Source organism: Betta splendens, chromosome 4, assembly GCF_900634795.4.
Source record: "Betta splendens chromosome 4, fBetSpl5.4, whole genome shotgun sequence".
In the NCBI taxonomy this organism is placed as follows: Eukaryota; Metazoa; Chordata; class Actinopteri; order Anabantiformes; family Osphronemidae; genus Betta; species Betta splendens.
Window position 1 is genome coordinate 33,323,469 of NC_040884.2, and position 26,230 is coordinate 33,349,698.

At 42.7% G+C, this 26,230-nt stretch overlaps 1 protein-coding gene across 23 annotated transcripts in view; it reads right to left on the reverse strand.

The window, feature by feature from the left end:
• The window catches only part of mcf2l2 (MCF.2 cell line derived transforming sequence-like 2), a 156,332-nt gene that overhangs the window by 52,898 nt on the left and 77,204 nt on the right, over window positions 1-26,230 (reverse strand). For all 23 annotated transcript variants that reach the window (XM_055507783.1, XM_055507776.1, XM_055507782.1 and 20 more), the window contains 3 exons: window positions 16,360-16,426; window positions 15,964-16,079; window positions 299-368 (listed from right to left, as the gene is read on the reverse strand). In XM_055507783.1, coding sequence (XP_055363758.1) covers window positions 299-368; window positions 15,964-16,079; window positions 16,360-16,426 — 253 coding nt within the window. The remainder of the gene's footprint in view (window positions 1-298; window positions 369-15,963; window positions 16,080-16,359; window positions 16,427-26,230) is intronic.

The window sequence follows — 26,230 nt, forward strand, 5'->3', positions numbered from 1 at the left end:
AAAAAATGGTCCAGAACTGAATTAGGTGTATAGAAATAGGTCATTCAATATGTGAAACTGTGTTGTTGGATGTTCAGTAGATTTAATAGGGGCAAGGAAGCTACAAGAAAGAAAAACACAAAACAAAACAGATATTTTGTGGCAGGAACAAAGTTAAGGTTTGCCATTTAGCATCTTCACCTTCATCATTATCACAACAAAAGTCCATAAATATGAAACCAATAAAAATGGTTTATGTGAAATAAGACTAACTCAAACTGTACACATTTAGTTTACACCACAGTTTCCATTTTCTTACCCTTTTCAGGAAACAGGTTCCAACCACCTCTGGTTTCTCTGCACAGTTCTCCAGGTCCCTCAAAAATGTCCTGCATAGACAGAATGGCAGAATCATGACTTCACCTTTATTGTCATCAAGATGTTTTTAATTCCCAAGGGCTGACACAAAAATATCCTACAGTCATAACAGTTCAAAGTGACCACGGTTTTCACTGTAGTACGTTCACGTCGCCACTCTGCAAGTGGCGTATCACTGACTAAGGATTTTAAATCTTGCAGGGAATCAGGACACTAGTCTCGCTTTAATCACCAGGTGGCGCAAAGTTGATTAGAAGCCTCCAATGCACTGGAACGTAACTGTGGTCCGACTGGTGATTTCTACCTGTAACATACATATATTACACCAAACCTAATTTAGTTTAGTTAAGTATCTGTTGTGTGCTCAAAGGGGGGAGTAAGAAGTGCAACATCTTGCTATCAATTAAATTTCGTAACCATTAAATTCAGTCATTATCCATGACTAGTCATTCTACAGCCACATTCCCATATGCTCAGATAGTCCGCTAGTTAAGCTGAGTGATTCTTGTCTTAGCTGTGTGAGTTTGATCCCTTGTCGTTGCTCTTACTACTGTATGCAACTTTATTTTTTTTCTGAACAACATAGTTGATGTCAACAACAGCAGAAAAACATTCTTGTTTTAATTCTCCTCAGTACATATGTACACACCCACCGCTCTAACATCTGATACAATATATTGGCTTCACATAATTCAGTGGCAATGGGTCACGGTTTAATTAATATAATTAATGATATAATATTTAATAATAATATAATTTCAGCAAGCATGGCCTCGTAAAGACGTAGAGAGCAGTCTTTCTGTGACTACAGCCGCTTATTTGGGTTTTAAACTGCCATAACTTGTTCATAAATGTTGTCCCGTGGTCGTAGATTTTATGTAAATATCCATAAAAATCATAGGAATTTGGTTTACAGCAGTTGTCTATCGTAACTCTATGACAGGACGCCAGAACTCAGCAGATCTACAGCGACTCATTATGGCAGCATCATGTTTGTTCCTACATGTTTATTGTGTGTGCTCGCCTGTGGCCTGTGTAATGCTGTATATAACTAACTGCTTCATGGGTTTGCTGTGCTTTTATTTTGGGGAAATAAAACATGACATGGCCTATTGACATCCAAAAGTTAACTTAAAAATGTTAACTCTGAGACAGACGCCGACCGGAGATTCTAAATGAAGGGCTTATAGTCTGTATATGGCTAAAATAAATTTAAGGCTGTGTAAGTACGGTAACTGATGTTGGAAGAGCAGGCCAAAGAAAAAGGACCCAAATTGGCAACATATACTAAACACCTTTTTGTAGGTTTAGACACTTGACATTTACCTTTTTTTATGGTTCAGAACTAAATCATATTCCTTAGAGTGGTTCTAAAATTAAGGTGAGGATTAGTAACAGCGTCAGATTACAGTGCAGAGCCTTTTCCTTTTTTCCTCTTGTGCAGAGTGTGTGTGTGTGTGTGTGGGCTTCTGTGAGAGGGAGAGAAGGAAAGAGAGCAGGAATGAGTGTGTGTGTGTGTGTGTGACTGGAGAGACAAATCCCGCTGCTCATATTTGTGTGTTGAGTCTTCAGATAGTTGGGAGGAGCCGTTGGCTTGGTGCCGGGCAGCGACAGAAAGATTTTCTTTATTTTTGTCATTTTCTAATACTTTTAATATTTTTGAGTGTACTATGTTATGCTTTTCTTTGTATTTGGATAATAATTTTGACGTAATCTGAGTATTTTAGTGACTGTTCTTTCTTTTATTGCATGCATCCGCAGTGCTTCCTGAATCAAATAAGGTTTTCTGCATCGCAGCACTTCTGTCTTTAAAATCAGATTAGTTTGTGTTGATGTTGTAGTTATTACAGTCTAATCGTTCTTGTTTAGCTTGACATTTGAATGACATCGACGGTAATGTCACTCAGTTTTACTCCGGGTTTGGTGATATGGTCACCAGTAAAGTAAATACGTAAGTGTAGGAAATTATGTTAAGGGTTTGCTATTTTAGCCATCTTAATTTAATGATTTAATTGGCTTCAACTTCAATTGACGTTTATCTGTCCATTGAGGGGGGAAAGTGTATTGTACAAAATGTATTGGTTGTTGCTTGTGGGTGTTCATGTCGGTCCTTAGTAACTGGGGGCAAGGAGTTTGTTTTTGAGTTTGAGAAGGTTTTTTCTTGGAAAAACATTTGCAGAGGTTCGGTGGAGGTCCAGAGAGTTCTGGGAAACATCTCAGATAACACGGCCCATTACCAGCACTAACCACGTAGACTGGTTTCTTGTGAGTAAACATCTAGACTTCACTGTGTCACAGCGCTCTAGGTAGCGGACCCACATGCACGGCGGAGACAAAGCTCAGTGATGAAAAGGGTTTATTAGTACTCGTAGTCAGGCAGGCAAGGGTTGATACACAACTGAAGCAGTAGCGGTACAGGCATGGATCAGACAGTCGGTGGTCAGGAGACAGGCTTAGGTCAGACTTACGGCAAAGCAGGATCACAGATGAGGCAGGCGGCAAGGTCAGGAAAAGCAGGGTCAGTCACGAATCAAGATATGAAATAATGCTGGAATGCTGGCTATTACACAAAGACAATCTGGCAACTGGGCAGGGCTAGAGCTGATGCTTAAATGCAGAGGGATGATGACTAGATAGGTAGCAGGTGAGTAATTACTAACAGGACACAGGTGAGTCAACTAAAAGGTGGGAGATAAAGCTGGAAATGAAAACATGGGCACTGAAAAGAAAGTGGTAAAAAATATAACCGGAAATGAGTGAGAAACGTAACTAAGTGACATGAACTGTGACAGAACCCCCCCGTCTAGGGCAGATTCCAAGACGACCAAAACAAAACAAACATAACCAAGCGAGATGGGTGACGGGCCAGAGCAGAACACAAGAGGATCAAAACACACAGAATGAATTGCAGGAACAGAACAGAGTCCATGAGTAGTAAGTCCATGACAGGAGAAATACAAAGTCCAGACACTCCCTTAAGGAGGGTGGTGACGAGGAGAGTCTCTGCAGGATGCCGGCACCAGCAACTGGGACAGACGTGGGACCAGAACCATAGATGAGGACGGACGTGGGGTAGGAGCCAAAACCAGGGACAAAGACCGACGAGACGACGGAACCAGGACCACTGCAGAGGGTAGATGGGAAACCAGAGCCAGGACCAGAGAAGAGGAGAGGCGAACAGATGGTGCCAGGACCCCCAACGAGGCTAGACGTAGAGACGACCCCAGACGGGGAGCCTGGGCGGACGCTGTTGGTGCTGGACCATCAGGAACTGAGGTAGGTGTGGTCGGTGCCGGATCATTAGGAACTGAGATAACCGTGGCCGGCACTGGACTACCAGAAATCGCTGCAAATGCGGTTGGTGCCCGATTACCTGGAGCTGCACCTGCACACACTGACCCAAAAAACACTGGAACCAGGAGCGGGACGACTTCTCCTGGAGGCCGGCAGGAGCTGAAGCTGGGACGACCTCCTCCTGGAGGCCGGCAGGAGCTGAAGCTAGGACAACCTCCTCCTGGAGGCCGCCAGGAAACGAAGCAGGGACGACCTCCTCCTGGAGGCCGCCAGGAAACGCAGCAGGGACGACCTCCTCCTGGAGGTCAACAGGAAGGCCGACAGGGACTGGTTCGACCTCAACAGTGAGGTCGACAGGAACTGGAACGACCTCAACAGGGAGGTCGACAGGAACTGGAACGACCTGAACAGGGAGGTCGACAGGAACTGGAACAACCTCTACAGGGAGGTCCACAGGAACTGGAACGACCTCAACAGGGAGGTCGACAGGAACTGAAACGACCTCTACAGGGAGGTCGACAGGAACTGAAACGACCTCTACAGGGAGGTCGACAGGAACTGAAACGACCTCTACAGGGAGGTCGACAAGGACCGAGGCCTGGTTTGGCTGGCAAGAGCTGCACACTAGCTGGCACAAAGCTGGAGCTTGGGCGTGACGTGGCTGAGCTGGAGCTTGAGCTTGACGTGGCTGAGCTGGAGCTTGAACTTGAGCTTGACGTGGCTGAGCTTGAGCTTGAGCTTGAGCTTGAGCGTGGCCCGGTGGCTGAACTGAGGCCAAGGCAGGACTGGGTGCAAAGGGAGGCGCAGACTGAGGCGTCGACTATGACGCAGGAACCACTGCGGGCTGCGACGCAGGAACCGATGCGGACTGAGGCGCAGGAACCGATGCGGGCTCTGACGGCGGCTCAGTGAACCCCAGGGCCTCGCGCAGTGCAGGCTTTCTAATGATTAGCGCGGTTGCTTCACGGAGACGGTGCTCCTTGGTGACTGGGTCGGTCGCTGCCTCAGTGAAGTTCACGTAATGGGCAAACAGGAACAGGACTGGAGGGGCACATTGAGCACGGATCCGCTGGAAGATGCTGTCCAGAATGCCTGTGATGGAGGTGGGGATATTGTCTGTTGAGGAGGCCGTCTGCTGGAGGAGAGGGTTGCTTGGTTACAGGGGCCGGGGCCTCTGGGGCGCAGAGCGCGTGCCGAATCCCTCCGCACTGACTGGAGTGTCTCAAAAAGTGTTGGCACTCCGGGGTAGTCAAGCCACCAGAATTTCTCCTCCAGGATCCCAATAGCCTGCTTTAATGATGCGGAGCCGGACCTTCAGACTAGGGGCTTCCGCATAATCCTTTGCGAGCTCCCCAAAGCACCAGTGGAGGTCCCTGGCAGACTCGGGCAGGTAAATACAAAATCAGCTACTGACCTTAAACAGATGCAGGGCGCCGACTGGGTCCGAGTCTGGCCAGATTGTACTGTCACGGCGCTCTAGGTAGCGGACCCACATGTACGGCGGAGACAAAGCTCGGTGATGAAAAGGGTTTATTAGTACTCAAAGTCAGGCAGGCAAGGGTCGATACACAACTGAAGCAGTAGCGGTACAGGCATGGATCAGACAGTTGGTGGTCAGGAGACAGGCTTAGGTCAGACTTACGGCAAGGCAGGATCACAGATGAGGCAGGCGGCAAGGTCAGGGAAAGCAGGGTCAGTCACGAATGAAGATCAAGATGATGACTAGATAGGTAGCAGGTGAGTAATTACTAACAGGACACAGGCGAGTCAACTAAAAGGTGGGAGATAAAGCTGGAACGGAAAACATGGGCACTGAACAGAAAGTGGTACAAAATAAAACCGGGAATGAGTGAGAAACGTGACTAAGTGACGTGAACTGTCACACACGGCTTATTTGGACATGAGGAGAAAGCTGATTAAAACAGGCCCAGTGGAATTTGTTTAGTGATGCTTGATGTGAGTGTGTGTAGATGTGTTAGCAGCCTTATTTTTAATCTCCCTTCCTTCTTGTGTGTACCTCCATCTGTGACAGTGATCAAAATGTGCAAAATAAGTTCCCTCTGGGATTAATAAAATTTTTTGAATCTCAAATCTGGAATCTTGAATCTACAAGACAAAAGGAAACAAATCACTGTAGAGGCTGACCCTTTCATTCATACCACTGTACATCATTAGACTTGTGTGGAGTCACAGATATGCTATACTAATATGCTATTGATATTAGTTGCCATAAAAAACATTATTACATGTATACACATCATTATGCACTATTCCCTTTTTTGGCCCAAGTCAAATTTGGTGAACTGTTTCTGCGAAACCCTACACACAAGTCCCTGCATCGTTCATGTAGAAATCACTAGTATTCAAAATTCTTCACTCACACAGCTTGAGTTTAATAAGCAAACAATTACCAAGCTGACAACCCGACACATATCAGGGACCGTGATATGTAGGACCCAAATGCACAGCTCAGAGATGAGGTTTAGATTAAAACTTTAATGCTCAATCATTAGTCATACATGCAGAGGTCAGTACACAGGTAGGGAGAGACAGAAATACAGCAGGGATCAGATAAATGGTCAGTTCCAGGCAGTGGTCAGAAACAGCAGGGCAGAGTCAACATACAAAATACACAGGAAGCAGGCAAGACAGGGTCGAGACAAAAACATGGTTCTGTACATGGGTTAAACTTACAAGATAGTGTTGGAGAGTTGGCATGAAACGTGTAACAATCTGGCAAAGGACTGGAGGTAAGTGCTGGTCTACATGTAGCTTTACATATATATATGTAGCTGATTGACCACAGGTGGTGAATCACATGACTGGTAGCTAAAGCAGAAACTAAACAGGACTGATCACAACTGAACGAGTCTGGATCTGTGACAGGAAATAAGACAGAATGAGACTAGATGAGAACTAGATTTCAAAATAAAACCGGAAACCACAACAAAACCCATGATCCATGACAAGCGCCCCCCAGGACGCATTGCCAGGTGCCCAAAACAGCAGCTCAAAGACAAGCTGGACTGGAGGAGGGCCCGGGCAAAACAGACAAGAGACAGAAAACAAAAATTCCCCCCAATCAACGTGAGGCCATGAGTCCACAGTAGGTGGGTCAAAAAAAGGCCAAAAGTCCATTCTAGAAGGGAGGTGCAAGGAGAGTCCTTGCCTGGCAGCTGCCAGGCCATCATTGCACCTACAGTGCACAGGGGAGAATGAGAATTTCTGGAAGGTCAAACGAAGATGTCCCCCAGACCTTTGTAGGAAGCGGCAGCGAACTCCAGATGAGCGCAGCCCAGAAGACCGGCGAGTTGAGGTGGTCAGCAATGGAAGAGGAAGCACCACTGCTGCAGCAGAGGGAGGTGAAGGCGAGGCCACCCATCCAGCAGTCATACGAAAAGCGACCAGGGGAAGTCACTTGGGCCAACAGCGGCGGGCTCTGGAAAGCCGGGCTGCAGGACGGCAATGAGGCGTAGACCAGGCACAGAAAAGCATGGCTGGAGAGCAGGTTCAGGAACCCCAGAGGGAGCCTCTGCAGGTGCAGGAGTCGAGGGAAGGAGCCGACGAGCTGGAGTGCTGCCAACCAGAACCCCAGTGGGAGAACCTGCCAACCAGAAAGCAGGGGACATGGGGACAAGTCCCCTCCGGACCACCTGGAACTGAGGCTGGCGTGGCCATCAGCGGATTGCCGGGGATCGGAGGCAGGTGTGGTTGTTAGCGGACCGCCAGGAACCCTGGGGGAAACCCCTGTGTAGACATGAGAGCAGAGGGCACAGGGACTGAGGCAGGCGTGTTCATCTCCAGACCACCAAGAACCGAGGCTAACGTGGTCTCCTCCGGACCAACAGGAAACAAGGCTGGGGTGGTCTCTTTCGGACCACCAGGGACTGAGGCTGAGGTGTGATCTCCTCCAGAACTCCAGGAAACAAGCCTGAACTGGGCAAAATGGCTGCAGTGCTGGAACTACAGATGCCACGTGGGGCTGGATTACTGGGGCAGCTGTGTGTTGTGGACTCCGAACAGTTGCATGCAGTTCTGCATGTTCTATTGCCTCCCTAAGTCCAGGGGTGCCACCACCTCCCCGTAGGCGTCTCACCTGTCATGTGGGTCTGTAACTGGGGTGGCGACATCAAGGAGCTCCGTCAAAAGATAAAAGACAGCTCTCAGGCAATGGAGGCAAAACCACTCCATCCTACTGCTCAAGAAGGCTGAAGTAGGGTGTGAGGGCTGGGGGCTGGGGGCTGGCGTCTGGCGTGCGACCGGAGCGCGGCATGCAGAGCATGTTCCAAATCCTTTCTTATTTAGCATACTGTAGCTTGGCAAACAGCTTCCTCGCACCAAAGTAGTCAAACCACCAATACTCCTCCTCCAGGAAGCCAGCTCCGTGAAACAAAAACAAAGATCCTCAGGCAGACCAGGCCAGGTAAACTCCATGGTGAAGTAAAGCAGGGAAAAAATGACTCCTTGTGACACGAAACCACCAAGTCTTGGGAAAAAAACTCTGACTTACTGGGAGCTGGCTGGATCCAAATGCTGGCCAGATTGTTCTGTCAGGGACCGAGGTGTGTAGGACCCAAATGCACAGCTCAGAGATGAGGTTTAGATCAAAGCTTTAATGCTCAATCATTAGTCGGACATGTAAAGGTCGGTACACAGGTAGGGAGCGCCAACGATGCAGCAGCGATCAGTTTCAGGCAGTGGTCATAAACAGCAAGGCAGAGTCAACGTACAAAATACATAAGAAGCACGCAAGATCGAGTCAAGATAAAAACACGATTTGGTAGAGATGTCCAACTTGAGACCTCCTACTTGACAGCATCGATCTTTTAAAGTGGAAGTGTCGTTAAGCAGAATCTTAAGCGTGTACCAAATCACGTGACCAATGAGAGCGAGAGGTGTTGATATGTCACGTGACTGCCGAGCGACTTATCTGCAGTTTAAACGGACTGGTTGTTTCAATATGTCAAAGCTTTATAAACATGGCAATGTTTTGACTTAACTAAATGGAATTGTAGAAGCACCAAATACAGCTCTAATAACATCTGCCTATTAAACATATTTACCATATCAAGGCTACTTATATATTATTTTCCATAGAGAAACACAATTACACACCTTTGATTAAATAACTTATATTTGAGAATACAAAATGGACCGTGATCCTAAACAACCTTGTAACAGCGAGGGTTTGATGGTCCGTCTTCTCCGATACAGTTTTCACACACAACCAGCGGATGTCATTGTTCTGACTGTGTCAAATGGTGTCGAGCAATGTGTCGATTTCAGCTCAACTGTGTCATACAACATGTAGTTGCTGAGTGATTCACAAGGCTTCGATTTCACCATCTCTACAGTTTGGTACACAGGTTAAACTTACAAAGCAGTAGTGATGTGTCGTTCGTGAACGATTCGTGCATAATGAACTAGTCTTTCATATGACTCGGGAGGAACGAGTCCTCTCTCTCTCCTCCTCCTTGCAGTACCTTCTCTCGCCACATGGCAGCACTTGCTTAAGATCAGTCAGCAGAACAGGATACAGAAATGATTCGTTCAGGACTGACTCAACTGAGCGTCGTTCCTCAAGGATTAGTTCTTTTGTCACGTGACAGCCGGACTGCGCAGGCTCTGTAGAGCAGCAAGCGCTTTAGTTTGTTCCTGATTCGTTCCTACGGATTCCCATGGATCGTTCGTTCGTTCTTTTGTCACGTCACAGCTGTGGCTCAGCTACGGTGCTGTGTGGACTGAAAAACAAGGAAATGAACGATGTCTGATTTCTGACGTTTATTTATTTTTCACCTGGCAGCCGAAATATATTATTTATTCATGGAATCATAATTAATTAGTGGTCTTTAATTCTTGAAGATGTGTGTAGTGTTATTATGTATATAATGTAAAGTGTGTTTGTAAATAAATACTTGTGAACATTATATCAACATGTTAATTTTGTGGTCCTGTATACTCTGCCACAACCATAAAATATAATAATAATAATAATAATAATAATAATAATAATAATAATAATAATAATAATAATAATAATAATAATAATAATAATAATGTCACGTTTTGGCCAAGATTGTCAGGCTTCGGCAGATGTTGGACCCACATGCACAGTACACTCGAGGGCTTGAGGAGTAGAACAATGTTTATTGTATTGGCGTAGTCAGACGGTCCGGGTCGTACACAGTGTATCTCAGTTCTTCAGGTACAAAGAGGGAGAGGCAAGATCGGATCCAATAGACAGGCAGAGGTTCGGTTCACAGATAGGCTCGGCAAAGGTACAGACAAGGGCTAGGCAAAACTCAATGGTCAGACGGTCAGACAATTTACCACAATCCAGGGCAAAGGTACAGATGAGGGTCAGGCAGGAATCGGAGGTCAATGACAGGCAAGATCAGCAAAAAAAGTATCTATAACTATACAAGAACGCTGGAAAGTGGTGCTAGCACTCAACAATCTGGCAGCTAGAGTGTGTAAGAGGTGGAGACTATATACTGGTGTTGATTACTAATTACAGACAGGTGTGGATAATGGGAACCGGTAATGACAGAGAAACAGCTGAGATGAGAGATGAGATGTGAACAGGAAGTCCTTTCAGTTAAACAGCAACTGACATAGATCGTGACAAAGATAAATTCACCAATGCACCAGGTAAATATTTTAGGGAACTTATTGTTACTTTTTGCTTTAAAAGTCTCACTAATTGTCAAAATAAGTTTTACTTTCACTTTAACAGCCATCACGTAAAGGCAGCTCGGGCTGCGCGGTTTAGTTCATCGTTCTCGTTCACCGTTCACAGCTCAGGCTCTGTGGCGAGCACCAAGTACTACAGTTCTTTTGGGACTCGTTCCCATGGAGCGTTCGTTCGTTCACTTGTCACGTTACCTGCAACATTGCATTTCAGTCACTCACTGTGCACTCTAGCATAGTAGGTGGCAGTAATGCACCTTTGAGTTGGTTGCCACCCACCATTTAAAAGACGAAAAGAAGAAGTCACTCACTGTGACACGAACTGACATAGGGCCATTAGGGTTCAGAAAGTGCTTCGTTGTTGGTTGTTCCAAACAGCATCGCAGCCTTTTCATTTTACCAGTGGAGCAAGAAAGGAGAACTTTATGGATCGATATTCTTGTAAATGGACCGGCGCCGACACCGCTGCCTAAATACTTGTACTGTGTGGAAATCATTTCACCTCCGACTGCTTTGAAAACGAGTGTATATTTATTACTGGTCTTAAGGTTGAAGAAGGGCTCTGTTCCTACAAGACGTGATCCACTTGCTGCTTCCCCAAACGTAAGTACATGCTTGATACTTATTTGATGTATGTACTCCCGATGTTTCTTTGGTTATAATCTAGCTCCCCTCCTGTGTAAGGAATGCTAATGGCTAGAACAGTTGATGCTAACAGCTTGGAAGCTTCTGATGTCTTCCAAAACGTGATGAAGACAACAAAGATCCTCACATCTCTCCAGCCAATTGCTCATGACTGTACCTGTTCCACTTCAGAAACTATGCTTTCAACATAACTATGAATCCTACCCATTCATTTTGTGGTCTGCACATTGAACTGTGAAGGTAACTTATCCAGCATTATAGTGCTGGTGCATTGGTTGACAATAAAGTTGGCTTTGACTATTCTTTGACTATTGCTGTTTCACTGAACTATTTTTTATGAGGGAAAACAGACAAACGTTTTACAATATTTCAACTTTTATTGAGGTATTCCCACAAAAACAATAATTTAGGTATTTCACAGGTGGTCTAAATCCAACATAGGTGCCTTGTCTCTGATCCACAAGACCAGGGAAGATGGGATAACAACTTGGACTATTCACCCTAGAGGTCCCCAGCACCAGCTGACAAGACTTCTTTAGGCTAGAAACCTGCAACGACTTGAGATACACACAGACATAGTACTGTCAAATTTATGAAGAAAAAAACAATAATTACATTTCTATTAGTTATAAATTAGCACTTGATAAATTATACACGAGTTTGATATATTGATATACATGAGTTTATATTAGTTTAGCAAGCTATGCTCCCAAACAGGCTGTAGTTTTATGAATATTCTGTTAATTAATTCAGGCTGCTTATTGGCAACCGTTAGTATAAGCATAAGCAGCTGCTAATCAAGTTGCGTATTATATAAATCAATAAATTAAATTAAATGTGAAATTGCCAGTTAGACGTACCTTGTGCCAGTCGAAGTGTAACCACTTCAACAGCCTCCCATTCGACTTCAGAGTCAGATTTTGGATCAAACATATGGTTGAACTCCAATATGAGGACGAGGTAGCCAGTTTTGCTGTTACAGTGGATTCAGTGACCGTGACTTTTGATCCCTGCGGTGGATCACGGCTATGTGCTTCCTCAAAGAGGTGTGGTGATCAACTTGGCTTGCGACACACACAGCTTAAAACACACATTTTTAGACGGGCCGTGTGGGCGATCTACAGAGGTTTTTGGCATGAAAAGTTATAGACACCTTACTGAGACACCAAAGTCCAATTCTCTAGCATTGTGCAGCATGCTGGTCTACATACAGTATACAGAGTGTAATGTCTGATTGAATCACATGATCGGTAGCTAAAGCAGAAACTAAACAGGACTGATCACAGCTGGAAGTAACAACAAAATAAAAGAGGTGGCATGATGAGCATCTTAAGAGTCTGGAACTGTACCAGGAAAAAAGACAGATCGAGACTACTGATGAGGAACTAGATTTCAAAATAAAACTAGAAATGACACAGAAACCACAACAAAACCCATCATCCTGACAACACATTCTTCAACAAAACATGATGAGAAATGAAAGAATAGGTCAAAAAGGAAGAGAAGGAGGAGAAGAAGATCAGAGGAGGGCAAGAGGACAAGAAGTCGCAGATAGAGCAAACCTGTTGGTTGGGATACTGTCAGCTTCCATTGTGACTGCTTTACAAATAACCTGAGGTTTTCTAACATGTTTGTGCTGCATATTCATCATGGTGGTGGAAAGTGTATGACCAGAAACCCCTGTGCTCAAGAAGCTGCATAGACATATCTGTAGATCCATGCCAAGGGTGAATGAGGCATGCAAAAGGATTTCCTCCCCGCTGCCTGGCTAGGGCTAATATACTGTACAGTTGTGCTATGTAGCACATTGTGTTTTTGAGTTCTTGTGGCAAGGTTTTTTGAGGAGGACACTGACAGACTTGCCAGTTTTTTAAATATTACTTTAAATTTTGAGCACCATTGTTTTATACCAGTGGCCACCAACACCTGGGCAGAAGGCCGGTACCGGTACAAAATTAACTTACATTATTTCTGTTTTATTTATTGTGTGATTCTTAACAATGCTTTATTTTGGAGAATTTGTCTACCACTCATGCTTGATGCATGCCAAGGTGCTTGACTATGCCACGTCTCTTACCTACAACTGTTACCTTCTCCTCCGGTTTTCAAGTTGAACTCATTTCTAGTCTGTGGCTTTGGGTTATTTTGCCGCAGTGGCAACAGGATCTAATCTAGGTAAAAGTGTCACAGAAGCTTAGCTAACAATTCCTTATTTCCTTTTAGCTACTTCCGCATCTACAACACCAGCAACAATAAAACTGTCAGATTACGCCTTGTAAAACTGTAAAGACTCTTTAGCTCGTGCACAGACGACAAAACATTGTTAAGGCATTGACAGCTAACTTGCTTTTCCCAGTGTAAAAGAGCCAGTGAGGAGGAGGAGTGAGAAGAGCCGACGACTACAAAGAAAAATAAAGGTGCATTTAACAGACAATACTGGGAGTCCTACTTGAAACATGGACCTAATATGACAGGCTGTTCCTACGTACTAAACTGCATAGTCTCAGCAGAATATGCAGCGACCGGTGTTCCACATTAACCCTCAACCACGTTATTGTCCCTCCAATAAAAAGACCAGGTAGCCACAAACAGAACCCCTAAGGCACCAGTAACTGATCTTTCACTACTGTGCCTTAAACATATCTAACATGTAACAACACAACAGGCACCAATTGGCGCCAACATCTCAAATGTCCATATCAAAGAACCATGAGTCCACTTTGTTGATCTACCTGTAAATCTCTCGGGATTCCACCTCTGCTTATCATGCCAAAAGGACAGGCTGTCACATTTATCACTGAGAAGCTGCCCCTCCCAGGACTGGGACCACCAGCCATAAAATGTGGAATGTGCTCATCAAGAGAACAAGAGACTTCATTTGGACACAGGTTCTGGTTCAGATGCACCAGAACTTTCAACTGCCATGAAACAGATGCCATTGTGTTCTGTGGAGAAAATGTTTTCATTTGATATTAGATTGGTTTCTATGTGATGTTTAATGCCTGATCTACAGATTTGCCAGGAAATTCCTAAAGTCACAAAAAGACTTCAGCTTATTACCATGCTTTCCTTTGTGTGTAGGCACAAAGTTGAAATAGAGATACTCACCTTCTTTACTTCTTTTAATCTGTGCAACATACACATAGACTATGTCCACCAGCTACAATTAGGTATCCTCATTATTGTATTACATTTTCAAGTGTTACAATTGTTTAATTAGTAATGCCCAGATTAGGTCATTTATAATTTGATTTTGCTTGCATTTATTATTCGTGTATGTTTTAGTGTTTACTGGGTGTTACATAAGACAAGACCAGTCATGATGAATAACATTTCATTTGTTACAGCGTTGTAAGGGACCACATACATGTACCTTAATATTCTATGCATTTAATATTGCTGTTTAACCATTCTGACGTCTCTGCTTATTTGAGTGTCAAAGTAATCGTTACATGTGTATTACATGTAACATTATTAAGTTATGGTGTGATGGAACTTTGAGCTTGATGAAAAGAGGAAATCTTAGTTATCCCAGATTAAGGAGCAATCCAAATCAAATAGTTTGATTCCTGATCTGAAGAGGTGGAACTCTTCACCACTGGTTGAACTCATTTCTCCGCCCTGCAGTGACCACTGCCCCTGGGGTATTTAAACCAGTGACACCCTAAGCGAGTTGGATTTTCCTCTATCTTCAAACTTCTTTCACCTTTTCTTTTTGCGTCGCATTACTTTTCCTTAATTTTCTTTTGTTCTTAAATTTTGTAAACCTAAGTTAAACTCGAACGAACAACGAATTTTGTAACGTTAGAAAGTCATCAAGAAACAAACAGTCATTAATTGACTTGCTATTTTTGATCGAACTAATTAAATTAGATTCCAGCCCGTTTGCTTTTTGGGCTAGTTTAAGCAGCGCTGACGCTTTGAAACACCTTGAAAGTCCAGCCTGGCCGACTGTTACTTCGCTGAATCCGAGCCGTCATCATCACCGCGGGCGACGATTCCTGGCCCAGAGGCCGTGGCACCTGGACCAGAGAGGGCACACCTGCTCAACCAACCGGTAACGGGAGACGGTGCACAGCGGCCTACAGCTCCAAACTAAGGCAAGACGAACATCTCTAATCCTCTGAGAAGTCTGGTGTTTCTCAAGGCGCTAAAATTGAACATTCCAAATTCATTAGTTGTCCTTAGATTTGAATTAGTTAGAGACAAATACTCTTTTCGCTTGATCAAAGCCATCACACACTCAGGTCTTGACCATTCCTTGTGCTTTCACTCATTGATTTATTCACTGTTCATCATTTCATTCTGATCGTTCTCTCATTTTCTATTCTGTTTATTTGAGAATTTCCATATTATGTTATTCATATATCCAGTAGTGTTAGAATAATAAAACGTTAAAAAGAATCTGGTTTTGTGTGCATTGTTCTTCAGGTTTAAGCAGAGGTCACTGAACTGCGACAAGAATTCACGGCATAAGAGACTGATTTTGTCACAAGAAAGTGGTTATTGTTGTTCATAACTGATAACTCATTGAATTGACATCTGGCTCTGGCTAGATTGATACAAGCGTGGTTTCAGCTTTAAAACAAACCTGGTGCCCCAACTTCGAGGTATATTAATGTTTCTGCATTAATATCAAACTATTAATAATTTGAATCCACTACACTCTCATTCAACAGCAGCAGCCAAATTAACTTGCGACCACTGTGACTTGACGTTACAATAAATCCAGTTGTTTTATAAAGCGTCTGCACTTGCTACACTTGGTGCCAGCAGCTGTTGTCGTTTGTCTGCTGTACTTTTTTGAAAGGGCACATTGGTTTGCTTGAAAAAAAAACAACATTGCTGTTGTCTTGTTCTTAAATTACATTTTCTGTAGTGGTCTCTGCTAGTGTGGAGTTTGTGTCTTTTGTATTTGCCAGTGCTGCCAAGATATGTTTAAGTCAGGTCAGCGAACAAAAGAAACATTCCACCTACTTGTTGTGAAATTCACATATTTCTGGCAGGTTTCCAAACAGCACGTCTCTTTTGTTCTCTAGGGAAGGGGGGATAAGATGGCTAAGTTTCGAGTTGACCAGCTCTGCAAAGTAACCCTGCAAGGGAGATAAGTAAGATGAGAGGAGGAAAACAATGTTCGTCTGATAACAGAATAAAACATTTTTCCAATCTGAGACAGTCACAGAGAATGATATTAGAAAGTATTTGCCATTATGTATTGTAGTTATAAAAAACAATGCTAAAGGTTACCATACAGTAAATCATATAATCCATTAAATACATAATACAAACACAAATGAATTGCATAAGTGAAAAATAAAAACTATATCAGTACATATTCCAGCAGTGTGAGGAATAAAACAGCTGGAGCTGTACCTCCATGATGCTTTGCAGCTCCTCTACATATAGCTTCTCTGTTTCAATCAGTTCACTCATGATGTGTCTGTAGAGAAAGAGCAAAGACTTGATTCAAATCTAATGTAAGTCAATTATAAAGAAAACCCTTACATGTACATCATTACAGACCAATTAAGCCATATCAGCAACAAAACTCTAACTAAAAAGCCGCTTCCTAAGCCATCTTTGCTATACAAAAGTCACGTGCCAATTCTGACTTAATTTTTTTTTCCAACTTGCGCACCAGCCTGATGTCCACCCTTCTGTGGACAGAGCTGAGAAGTCATTACATTTATCTGTGTTCTACTGTTGAACAAGACAGTTGACCGACTGCTTGTAGAGTGACCCAATCACTGTACCTTTACTATATCTCTCTGGTATTCTCTGGGCTTTCATGTTTGGGGCTCCTTTTCCTATATTGCAATAAATCCAAATATTGTGGTTGCTCTGTAGTGAAGCAACTAGTTTACACAATAAGGCATTAACTGCAAAATGTTATTTTAAATATAAATAAGTTACAGAAAGGTGGAATAAGGTAAATGGGAGGTTCCTATGTGAGCAAACACACAGCCTACATCGGAAAGTTAGAGTGTGTGTCTCACACAGACACATGCCCACTGGGACATTTAGTGATACCAGAGAAGAGAGAACAATCAGGGAGAGGAGAGAGGAGGTGAGAGAGAAAGAGGTACAATGTGAAAATACTGAAAAACTGTTAGAGAGTGAGGGCAAAATAAATGTCACATGTACACAAGAAGAGTCCATCTGTACCACAGCTGAACAAAGGAATTTTTCTCACAAATGCGCTGGATTTGAAAATAACCAGGTAAGTCAGAACCACAGTTTATGTGTGAGATTGTGTTTTTTAATGATACTGATGATAAAATTCCATCGGTCAAGGCTAAAAGACATCAGCTTGAAGGGCAGACAGTTACTGAAATAGATGTGGGAGATGTCTGTACAGTGTACATATTTTCCACTGTATGGCTTTTGGGGAATTTCTTCGAAGTCCCAGGGATAAAAGAGAAAAAAAGAAGCTGGACATGTCAACCTGAAGAGTAAAAAGTCAAAGGTCTGTTCAGTGATTCTCTGATACTCAGGTCCTGGGTATAGAAACATTTTCCACTATGGTGTATCTGAGACAATCCTAGGTTTAAAGAAGTCAGTATCTAAGGTAAGTTGACTGAGCATATCTGAGCACATTGTTTTCTCTACCAATTCACCATATACTGTAGTGTGAGAGCTGAACAGCTCTCACACTTTTGATATCTTCGGTCTTTATTAGTGTGAGAGCTGAACAGCTCTCACACTATTGATATCTTCGCTCTTTTCGGTCGCAGTTTTCGGTCGCTTTCATCGTCTCAACGCTTCGTCGTAGAATCCCCGTTCAACTTTCTAAACGTGTGTCATCTTTAGGAGATTACTATTACTTTTCACGTTTTCAGCTTATCAACTTTTAACGTTATTCAACGTTTTTCGTCGTTTTTTTTTAATGGTCGTCTATGGGAATCATCGTTCAACTTTTTGTCAACTTGCCTCTTTTCGTCAGCGTCTGTCATCGTCATACTTTGGCGTAGAAACGTCATCAACTTCAAAGGCGTCAATCATCTTTCAACGTTCTCCGTGTAAATCAGCGTCCTCGTATCTTCTATACTTTTCAACTTTTAAGCGTTTAAACATTGGGTGGTTTTTGTTAAATTTTCAGCTTTTCCATTAGTGTGTATTGCTTGAGCTAGAGTGCGTGATGTCACAGCTAGAGTGACAGAGTTCGCTTTTTAAAGACAGAACATCTGTCTTTAACTCGTCACTAGAGCCACAATTTTTACTCTATTAACGTAATTATTTCACTAAATCGTAGTCATACTTGTGTTCTTTCTAATGATGTGTCTGGCTTTACCCTCAGACCTATACTTTAGTCGCTATGGACCTCAAAGCGCAGAGAGATCCTGAAATTCTCCCATAGACTCTAATGATAATTTTCGGCAGACGTCTGGAGAAAAACAGAGGAGACATATTTTGAAATTGCGACTGTGACTACAAACTTTTGTCCTCAAACATAAAATTAACTCCACATGTTCAGGGATCACCATTTGCTCATTGAAGCCTTGTGATTCATAAAAAAAAAATATTTTTGTAATAACTATTATGGTTTTGCTGGAATAAGCCTATTTATCAAGGGTGAAAGTCTGCTTTTACAGAGCAGAGTGAGCCTGATTTTCCCGCCTTTCGTCTCCATGGTGACGGCGCAGCTGCAGATTTGACTGACAGGTCAAAGTCCTGATGCTCAGTGTACAGAGCAGTTCCATGCTTATTACTAATTAGTCAACTCCACTATTGGATTGTGTAGTAATTAAGCACACACTTCCTCTAAATCCTTTCAAAATAAAAGCACCAAGTAAAATAATTAGCTTTAATAGCAATATCCGTTTTTTTTTATTACCCATCTCCGTTTAGATGGGTAATAATGACTATTTAAAGATAGATTAACAGTTTGGTAATTACCCACAGGTGCTTCCTCTATGTCCTTTCAAAATAAAAGCACCAATGCCATTTGTTAGCTTTAACTGCACTGTTTTTGCCTTTAAATGGTTAATTCTGATTATTTAAAGACTTTTTAATCTTGGACATCTTTTTACCTTTGTCAACTTTGAATCATTTTCATACTTTTAATCTTGTATGACCTTGGTCATCTTTTTAATCGCCATCTTTTGTCATCGTTTTAATCTTTGTCAATGTTTTCATCGTTTTGCCGTAGTCAACTTTTGGACGTAGTCAACTTTTTGACGTCAGCAGCTTAATCAGCGTTTGTCATCATTGCGGCAGCAGATCAGCTCTCCCACGTAATTTCTCGAGAAATTACTTTTTCTAGTTGTCCTTTAGAATACACTCGAAACACCGTATTTACAAGTAAGGAGAAACAGAAAAGAGATACACACCATCACCTGGACATGAACTGTGGCGATAAGACAGCGTCAGTCTCAATCCTGTCATTGGCATGTAATTTATTGAGGTATACAATGTTTGCAGAAAAGCTAGTTTTACTTTTGAGATTTCAAAATCATTGCCCAAACAAAACACTAGGTGTCAAATCATCTGAATAATCTGTCTGAATGTGTGACACTGAGATTTTAACGATGGTTGTGAAATTGTATCCAGTGTTATGAGTTCAACTGCTTCTCCTGTCAGGCCATCTGGAAGTTAAAGAAGGGAAAAAAAATGCCTAAACGTTGCCTTTAAAAAACATGCTTGGAAAAAACACGTGTAAAATCAGTCATTATTGTAATGTATTCATTTCTGACAATTATGAAGCTTGCAAGTCAACTATGCAAAGAAACAACCATGATTAGAAAGGATCCAGTGCCCACGCTCATTTAAGATCAACTGCCTTGTAGTCTAATGAGCTGTTCAGCTAGCGTGCATGACCTGTGGATCTCAAGTCAATGCTCTCTATTGTTCTTTGACCCCACGTTCCAGCTATGCTGCTTTGGAAACACGTGTCCAGCTTATTGTGTGACAACACTGGCTAGACATCAGCAGTTGGGCTAAAGCTCCTCTATTATAACTGCTTGTGCTGCATTCGCACTTACATTCACAGTACTAACAGTACCCTCCCCCTGTGTGTATGTGTGTGTGTGTTCGTGTGTGTGTGTGTGTGTGTGTGTGTGTGTGTGTGTGTGTGTGTGTGTGTGTATGTGTGTGTGTGTTCGTGTGTGTGTGTGTGTGTGTGTGTGTGTGTGTGTGTGTGTGTGTGTGTGTGTGTGTGTGTGTGTGTGTGTGTGTGTGGTGATCTGTAGTGGGGCTTCTTGCCTGAACTGACCTTGTCTGAGTAAGAATAAAAACCGTGTTATTCTATCCAAATCCTGTCTGGAGCTGGAGCTGTGCATGTGGGTCCGCCACCTTAAACGCCATTGACACTTTTAATATGTTTAAAATATGTTTTTAAATAATGTTGGTATTCACCACACTTTGTATGACATCGTTTTTTAGCATAAAGACAAAACAGACACATCCTGCATTCACATTTACAAGAGAAGAGCACTACAGAACTTAACAAGAACTTGCTTCAGAAGTTCAACACAGCAAAGAAACTCCACAAAGCATTCTGATGCAAAATTTAGACTTAAGACAGAAGGTGTTGTTTGCATCACAAGAGTCAGAGTCTGCCCTCAATTATGACCCAGCTTTACTTCAACATATGTGCCTGCACACAATACTGACTGGCTTGCAGAATGACAGCATCAGGATGGACATGCTGGGACTTCAGATGAGCGCCTGTTAGAGGTTAACTGTCTTTGCCAGTGAAGCAGAAAGGAGAAATTAAAAAAACATATAGCACAGTGCAGCCAGTTGTAAATATTGCACAGCTGGACAAAGCAACATCTGTTGCCTGCAACCCACTGAATTGATCTCAGAAATAGCTGAACTGAGTGTAGCTTCACTCAAGACCCTTGGTACAGAAATAGCTCAAATTAAAGAGACATTACAGCAACAATGTTCCAGCCTCAAGTCTATGCTCCAACTACAATTAGGAGGCCAGATAGAGAACCCTTGTCATCTAGTCAACCCTAACAATATTACAGCTATCCTGTCCAGCTCCATGTATCAGCTCCAGTGCAGCATCAGTACTCTCCCCATCAATGCACTGTTTTTTGGTATGGAAGTGGAGAACAGGTTTAAGCTAGTTGTAGGGTAAGAGGAATCAAGAGAACCACCTAAACTATAGAAATCACAAATCAAAGAGGAGTACGTATAAGAATTTAAAAAACATCAAAACGGTTCCTCTTACAGAACAAAGTAACAGTAAGTTAATAAAGTGTGGTTTATTCAATATCAGATCTCTCTCATCTAAATCCTTCTTAATTAATCACTTGATAAGTGACCATCACATAGATCTGTTCTGTCTCACTGAAACCTGGCTGCACAGGATGAATATGTTACTTTAAATGAGTCGACTCCAAAGAGTCACATTAACTATCATGTTCCTAGAAGTACAGGTAGAGGTGGAGGAGAAGCAGCAATTTATAACTCAGATTTATTAATTACTCCTAAACCTAAACATAGTTATACACTAACTCAGTGAGCGTGAGAGCCTCACTCTGAGCTTTTCTCACTCTCGCACTGCTTATAACTCATTAATAGACACTATTGGTTTTACTCAGCAGGTAAATAAACCCACTCATCTTTTTAACCCTAACCTTAATCTTGTCCTGTCATATGGAGTTGAAATTGATAATTTAATAGTACGTTCACAAAACCATGTGTTATCTGACCATTTCTTATTGATGTTTGAATTTACCATAATTGACCTAACAGCAGCTAGAAAGAAATCTTACTATAGCAGATGATTATCTGACAACGCTGTTGCCAGATTCAAGCAGATGACCATCTTTTGCCTCATCAGTCAGAGAACAGCCACCTTAATCCTTATGAACAGGTTGACTGTCTTGTAGATGATGCTGCAGCTTCTCTGCGTTCAATGTTAGATAGAGTGGCTTCTCTAAAGAAGAAGGCAGTGAATCAGAGGAGGTTAGCTCCTTGGTATAACTTAGAGATCCGCAGCCTAAAGCAAAGGACTAGACAACTAGAAAGACAGTGGCGTTCCAACAAAATAAATGTAAACTGCATAGAATGGAAAGGCAATGGAAGGTCTAATAATATATATAAAAAAGCACTTAGTGCTGCTAGAAAAACACATCATTCCTCCTTAATTGAGGACAACAAAAACAACCCCAGGTTTCTTTTCAGCACTGTTGCCAGGCAACAGTTGAGTCTACTATCCCCTTAAACCTCAGCAGCAATGACTTTATGAACTACTTTACTAATAAAACTATCACCATTAGAGAAGACATCCATCTGTGACTTCCTCCAAATGACAGAAAGCACTATATAGAACTGTCAACTTTAAATTTACCACTTTAAATCCACTGTCTTACCTAGACAACTTCTTCCCCATAACTCATATGGAGTTAACTCCAATAATCAACTCTTCCAAGTCGTCCACTTGTCTTTTAGATCCAGTCCCAACCACATTACTTAAAGAAGTTCTACCTTTAATCAACTCGTCCATATTAAATCAAATCAACCAATCTTTACTAATAGGCTATGTATCACAGGCTTTTAAGGTGGCTGTGGTCAAACTTTTATTGAAAAAACCTACTCTGGACCCTGGAGAACTAGGCAACTATAGGCCCATTTCAAATTTACTGTTTATTTCTAAGATTCTTGAAAAAATCGTTGCTAAACAATTATCTCACCACCTGTGTGGGAATAACCCGTACGAAGATTTTCAGTCAGGATATAGAAAGAATCATAGCACAGAAACAGGTCTGGTTAGAGTCACTAATGATCTTCTTTTAGCTTCAGACAATGGTCTAGTTTCTTTCCTTGTCCTGTTAGATCTTAGGTCTATTACAGAGACTAGAACATAGCATCGGAATTAAAGGAACAGCACTGGGATTGTTTGAATCCTAAGTGTTGAACAGATTCCAGTTTGTTTATGTTAATGACAAATTCTCTATATGCAGGAATAGCTTTGGAGTACCGCAGGGTTCTGTGCTTGGTTCAATACTGTTCAGTCTATACAGGTCTCCTCTAGATGAGATTACTAGGAAGCATTCTATAAATTTTCATTGTTATGCAGATGATACTCAACTATATATGTCCTTGGAACCAAATGAAACACATCAACTAGTCAATATTCAAAGTTGTTTAAAAGACATCAAATCCTGGATGTCCCAAAACTTACTTCAACTAAATTCAGATAAAACCTAAATTCTTATCGCTGGGTCTAAAACTTATAGAGAGACACTATTGAGTCAGATAGCCACCCTGGATGGCATAACATTAGCTTTAGATTCTACTTCTAGAAACCTTGGTGTCATCTTTGACCAGGATCTCTCTTTTACATCATACATTAAACAAATCTCCAAGACCACCTACTTTCACCTTAGAAATATAGCTAAAATCAGAAGAATCCTCTCTTAAAGCTGTCAGAACATCGTAGGTGACGGATCCACACAAACAAACTTGGATGTTGAAAGAAGGGATTTATTCCAGAAAGGCAGGGTCATTCACGGGTAAGCAGTAAAGCACAATACACTGGGTCAGGCAGGCTCAGTTCCGTGGACAGACAGGGTTCGTTAACGTGCTGGCAGAGATTACAGTACCGTTCAGGCAAAGGAAGAATCATTGTCAGAATAACATGCAGGGTTGTTACCAGGAAGCTCCTTAAAAAAAACTCCAGCTAATACTCAAAATGCTGCAGGCAAAGTTCTGATGGGACTTAGAAAGAGAGATCACAATTCTCCTACGTTAGCTTCTCTGCCTGTAAAATGTAGCATAGAATTTAAAATTCTCCTACTCACCTACAAAGCACTTAATGATATATCACCTTCTTATCTTACACACCTTATAGTTTCTCATGCTCCCAGCAGATCACTTTGTTCTCAGAGTGCTGGGCTACTTGTGGTTCCACGAGTCTTTAAATGTAAAATGGGAGGCAGAGCTTTTAGCTACCAAGCTCCTCTCCTGTGGAACCAGCTCCCTGTTCAGGTCCGAGAAGCTGACACACTCTCCACCTTTAAGATCAGACTTAAAACCTTCCTTTTTGATAAAGCATCAGAACCATCTCTTAGTTAAGCTGCAAGAGACATAGACTGCTGGGGGCCGTCATTTATACACTGAGCTCCTCCTTCTATGTCTTCTATCCAATAACCTCCCATAATTGTTCCATGTTTAACTAACCTTGTCTCTTTCTCTCCAGTAGTTGTGCTTCTCCCCCGCTCTGTCCTCACCTACAGGTATCATCGGATTTAGAGCTGTCTTTGATGGGAAGCTCTGGATCCAACCATCTTGCCTGTGCTCTGTTGTTGCTTGTTGTTGTTGCTGTGCTTTTCTCTCTCTTTCTCCCCTCATCCCAACCGGCCAAGGCAGATGGCCGCCCACATCCAGCCTGGGTCGGCTGGAGGTTTCTTCCTGATTAAAGAGGTAGTTTTTTTGAGGATCTTTTAGGTTTAGTTGTGTAAGGTCTTAAACCTTACCCTGTAAAGTGCCTTGAGATAACCTTGTTGTGATTTGGCGCTATATAAATAAAATTAAATCGGGGAGACTCTCAGAACGCGATGCTGTGAGAGAACGCGAGACTCTGCGAGAACAGCACGAGAAATTCAACAAGGCGGCGCGACACCGGTAGTAAACAACAGCGCGACAAACTATCCGCCAATTTAAATAAATAACTACCTTATTTTACGGAAAATAATCAACCACCCTACCATTCTGGATAACACCGAAGAAAGTTTCGAGTACATCGACGAGTGCTTCGAGCGTCTGGTAATGGGGAAAAAGGAGACGGCTCCCAACAAGCGTTCCCGTCCGTCTGACTCACCTGAGTCACCTGGAGCTAGCTCGGCGGATAAAAACATAACGGACATCCTGGAGTCAATCGAGAAAAAAATATCAAGCTTCGACGCACGTCTGGCGCTAGTGGAACTCCTCCACAAAGAGTTTATGGCCCTCCGCGACTCCCTGGAATTTAGCCAGCAGCAGGTGATTTCTCTCGCCACCGAGAACGAGGCCCTGAAAGGAACGGTGCAGTCCCTGACGGAGGATGTGGCTCAGCTAGCGGCCGAAAATAAAAAAATAAAATAAGGTATCATCGATCTGCAGGCCCGCAGCATAAGGGACAACCTGGTGTTCTCGGGGATTCCAGAAAAGGCGGAGGAAAACACGGAAACCACAATTAAAAACTTCATTAAACAACAGATGAAGATTCCAGCGGACGCAGTGGACAAGATGGCGTTCCACCGTTCGCATAGACTTGGAGGAAGACGACCGGATGGCCAGCGCCCCCGACCCATCGTTGCCAAGTTTCATGACTTTAAGGCGAAGGAACTGGTTAAGAGCCGGGGCAGACAGCTGAAGGGAACCGACTACAGCGTCAACGACCAGTTCCCCAATGAGATCCTCGACCGTCGTCGCCGACTGTTCCCCATCCGTTAGAGGTTTGTGGCAGAAGGCTGCAGGGCTGTCATCAGCGTCGACAAACTGTACGTCAACGGAGAGCTCTACCGGGACCGGGAAGCAACTCCGTGGCTGTACTAGCAGGTGGTATGTAACAAAGATGGTTTAATATAAAAGGTTTGTTAAAATAATAGATGCAATGCAACTATGTGTTATAACTTTACATCCAGTATTCAAACTCGTTCTCTCGCAGATGTTTCATGTAAATGTTTATTGTCAATCTAATGTCACTCACTCACTCACTTTGCAAAGCCCCCCCCATATGTAATCACTCACTTTCCTTTCACTTTAATTTTCCTTCCCTTTACTCTTTTTCCTTCACCTACTTTCACTCCACACTGTCTACATCCTTTTCTCTATTCTTCTCCCACATAGTCAGCCAGCTATGTAGCCCTCCAGCAGCCACACACAAACATCTACTGCACAGGGGAAACACGCGCACATACATAGATAACACACAACTCAGAACACACAGGTACTTAAGGTTAGCCACACACCTAAAGTCTGTCACACTACATACACACAAGACTAGTGATCCACAGCAGTCAGGTAAGATATGACACCACTGAAGATTGTCACTTGGAATGTACGTGGAATCAATAAGCAGGAGAAACGATTTAAAATATTTAACCATTTGAAAACCCTACAAGCAGACATTGTTTTACTACAGAAAACTCATATTCCCAAAATTATAAATTACACTCTGGCATCAGCAGAGTTCCCACATGCTTACTTAGCCGGTTACAATTCTAAACAAAGAGGGGTCGCCATCATGTAAAATAAAAAGATTAACTTTACGCATAACGATACCATTGTAGATCCAGAAGGGAGA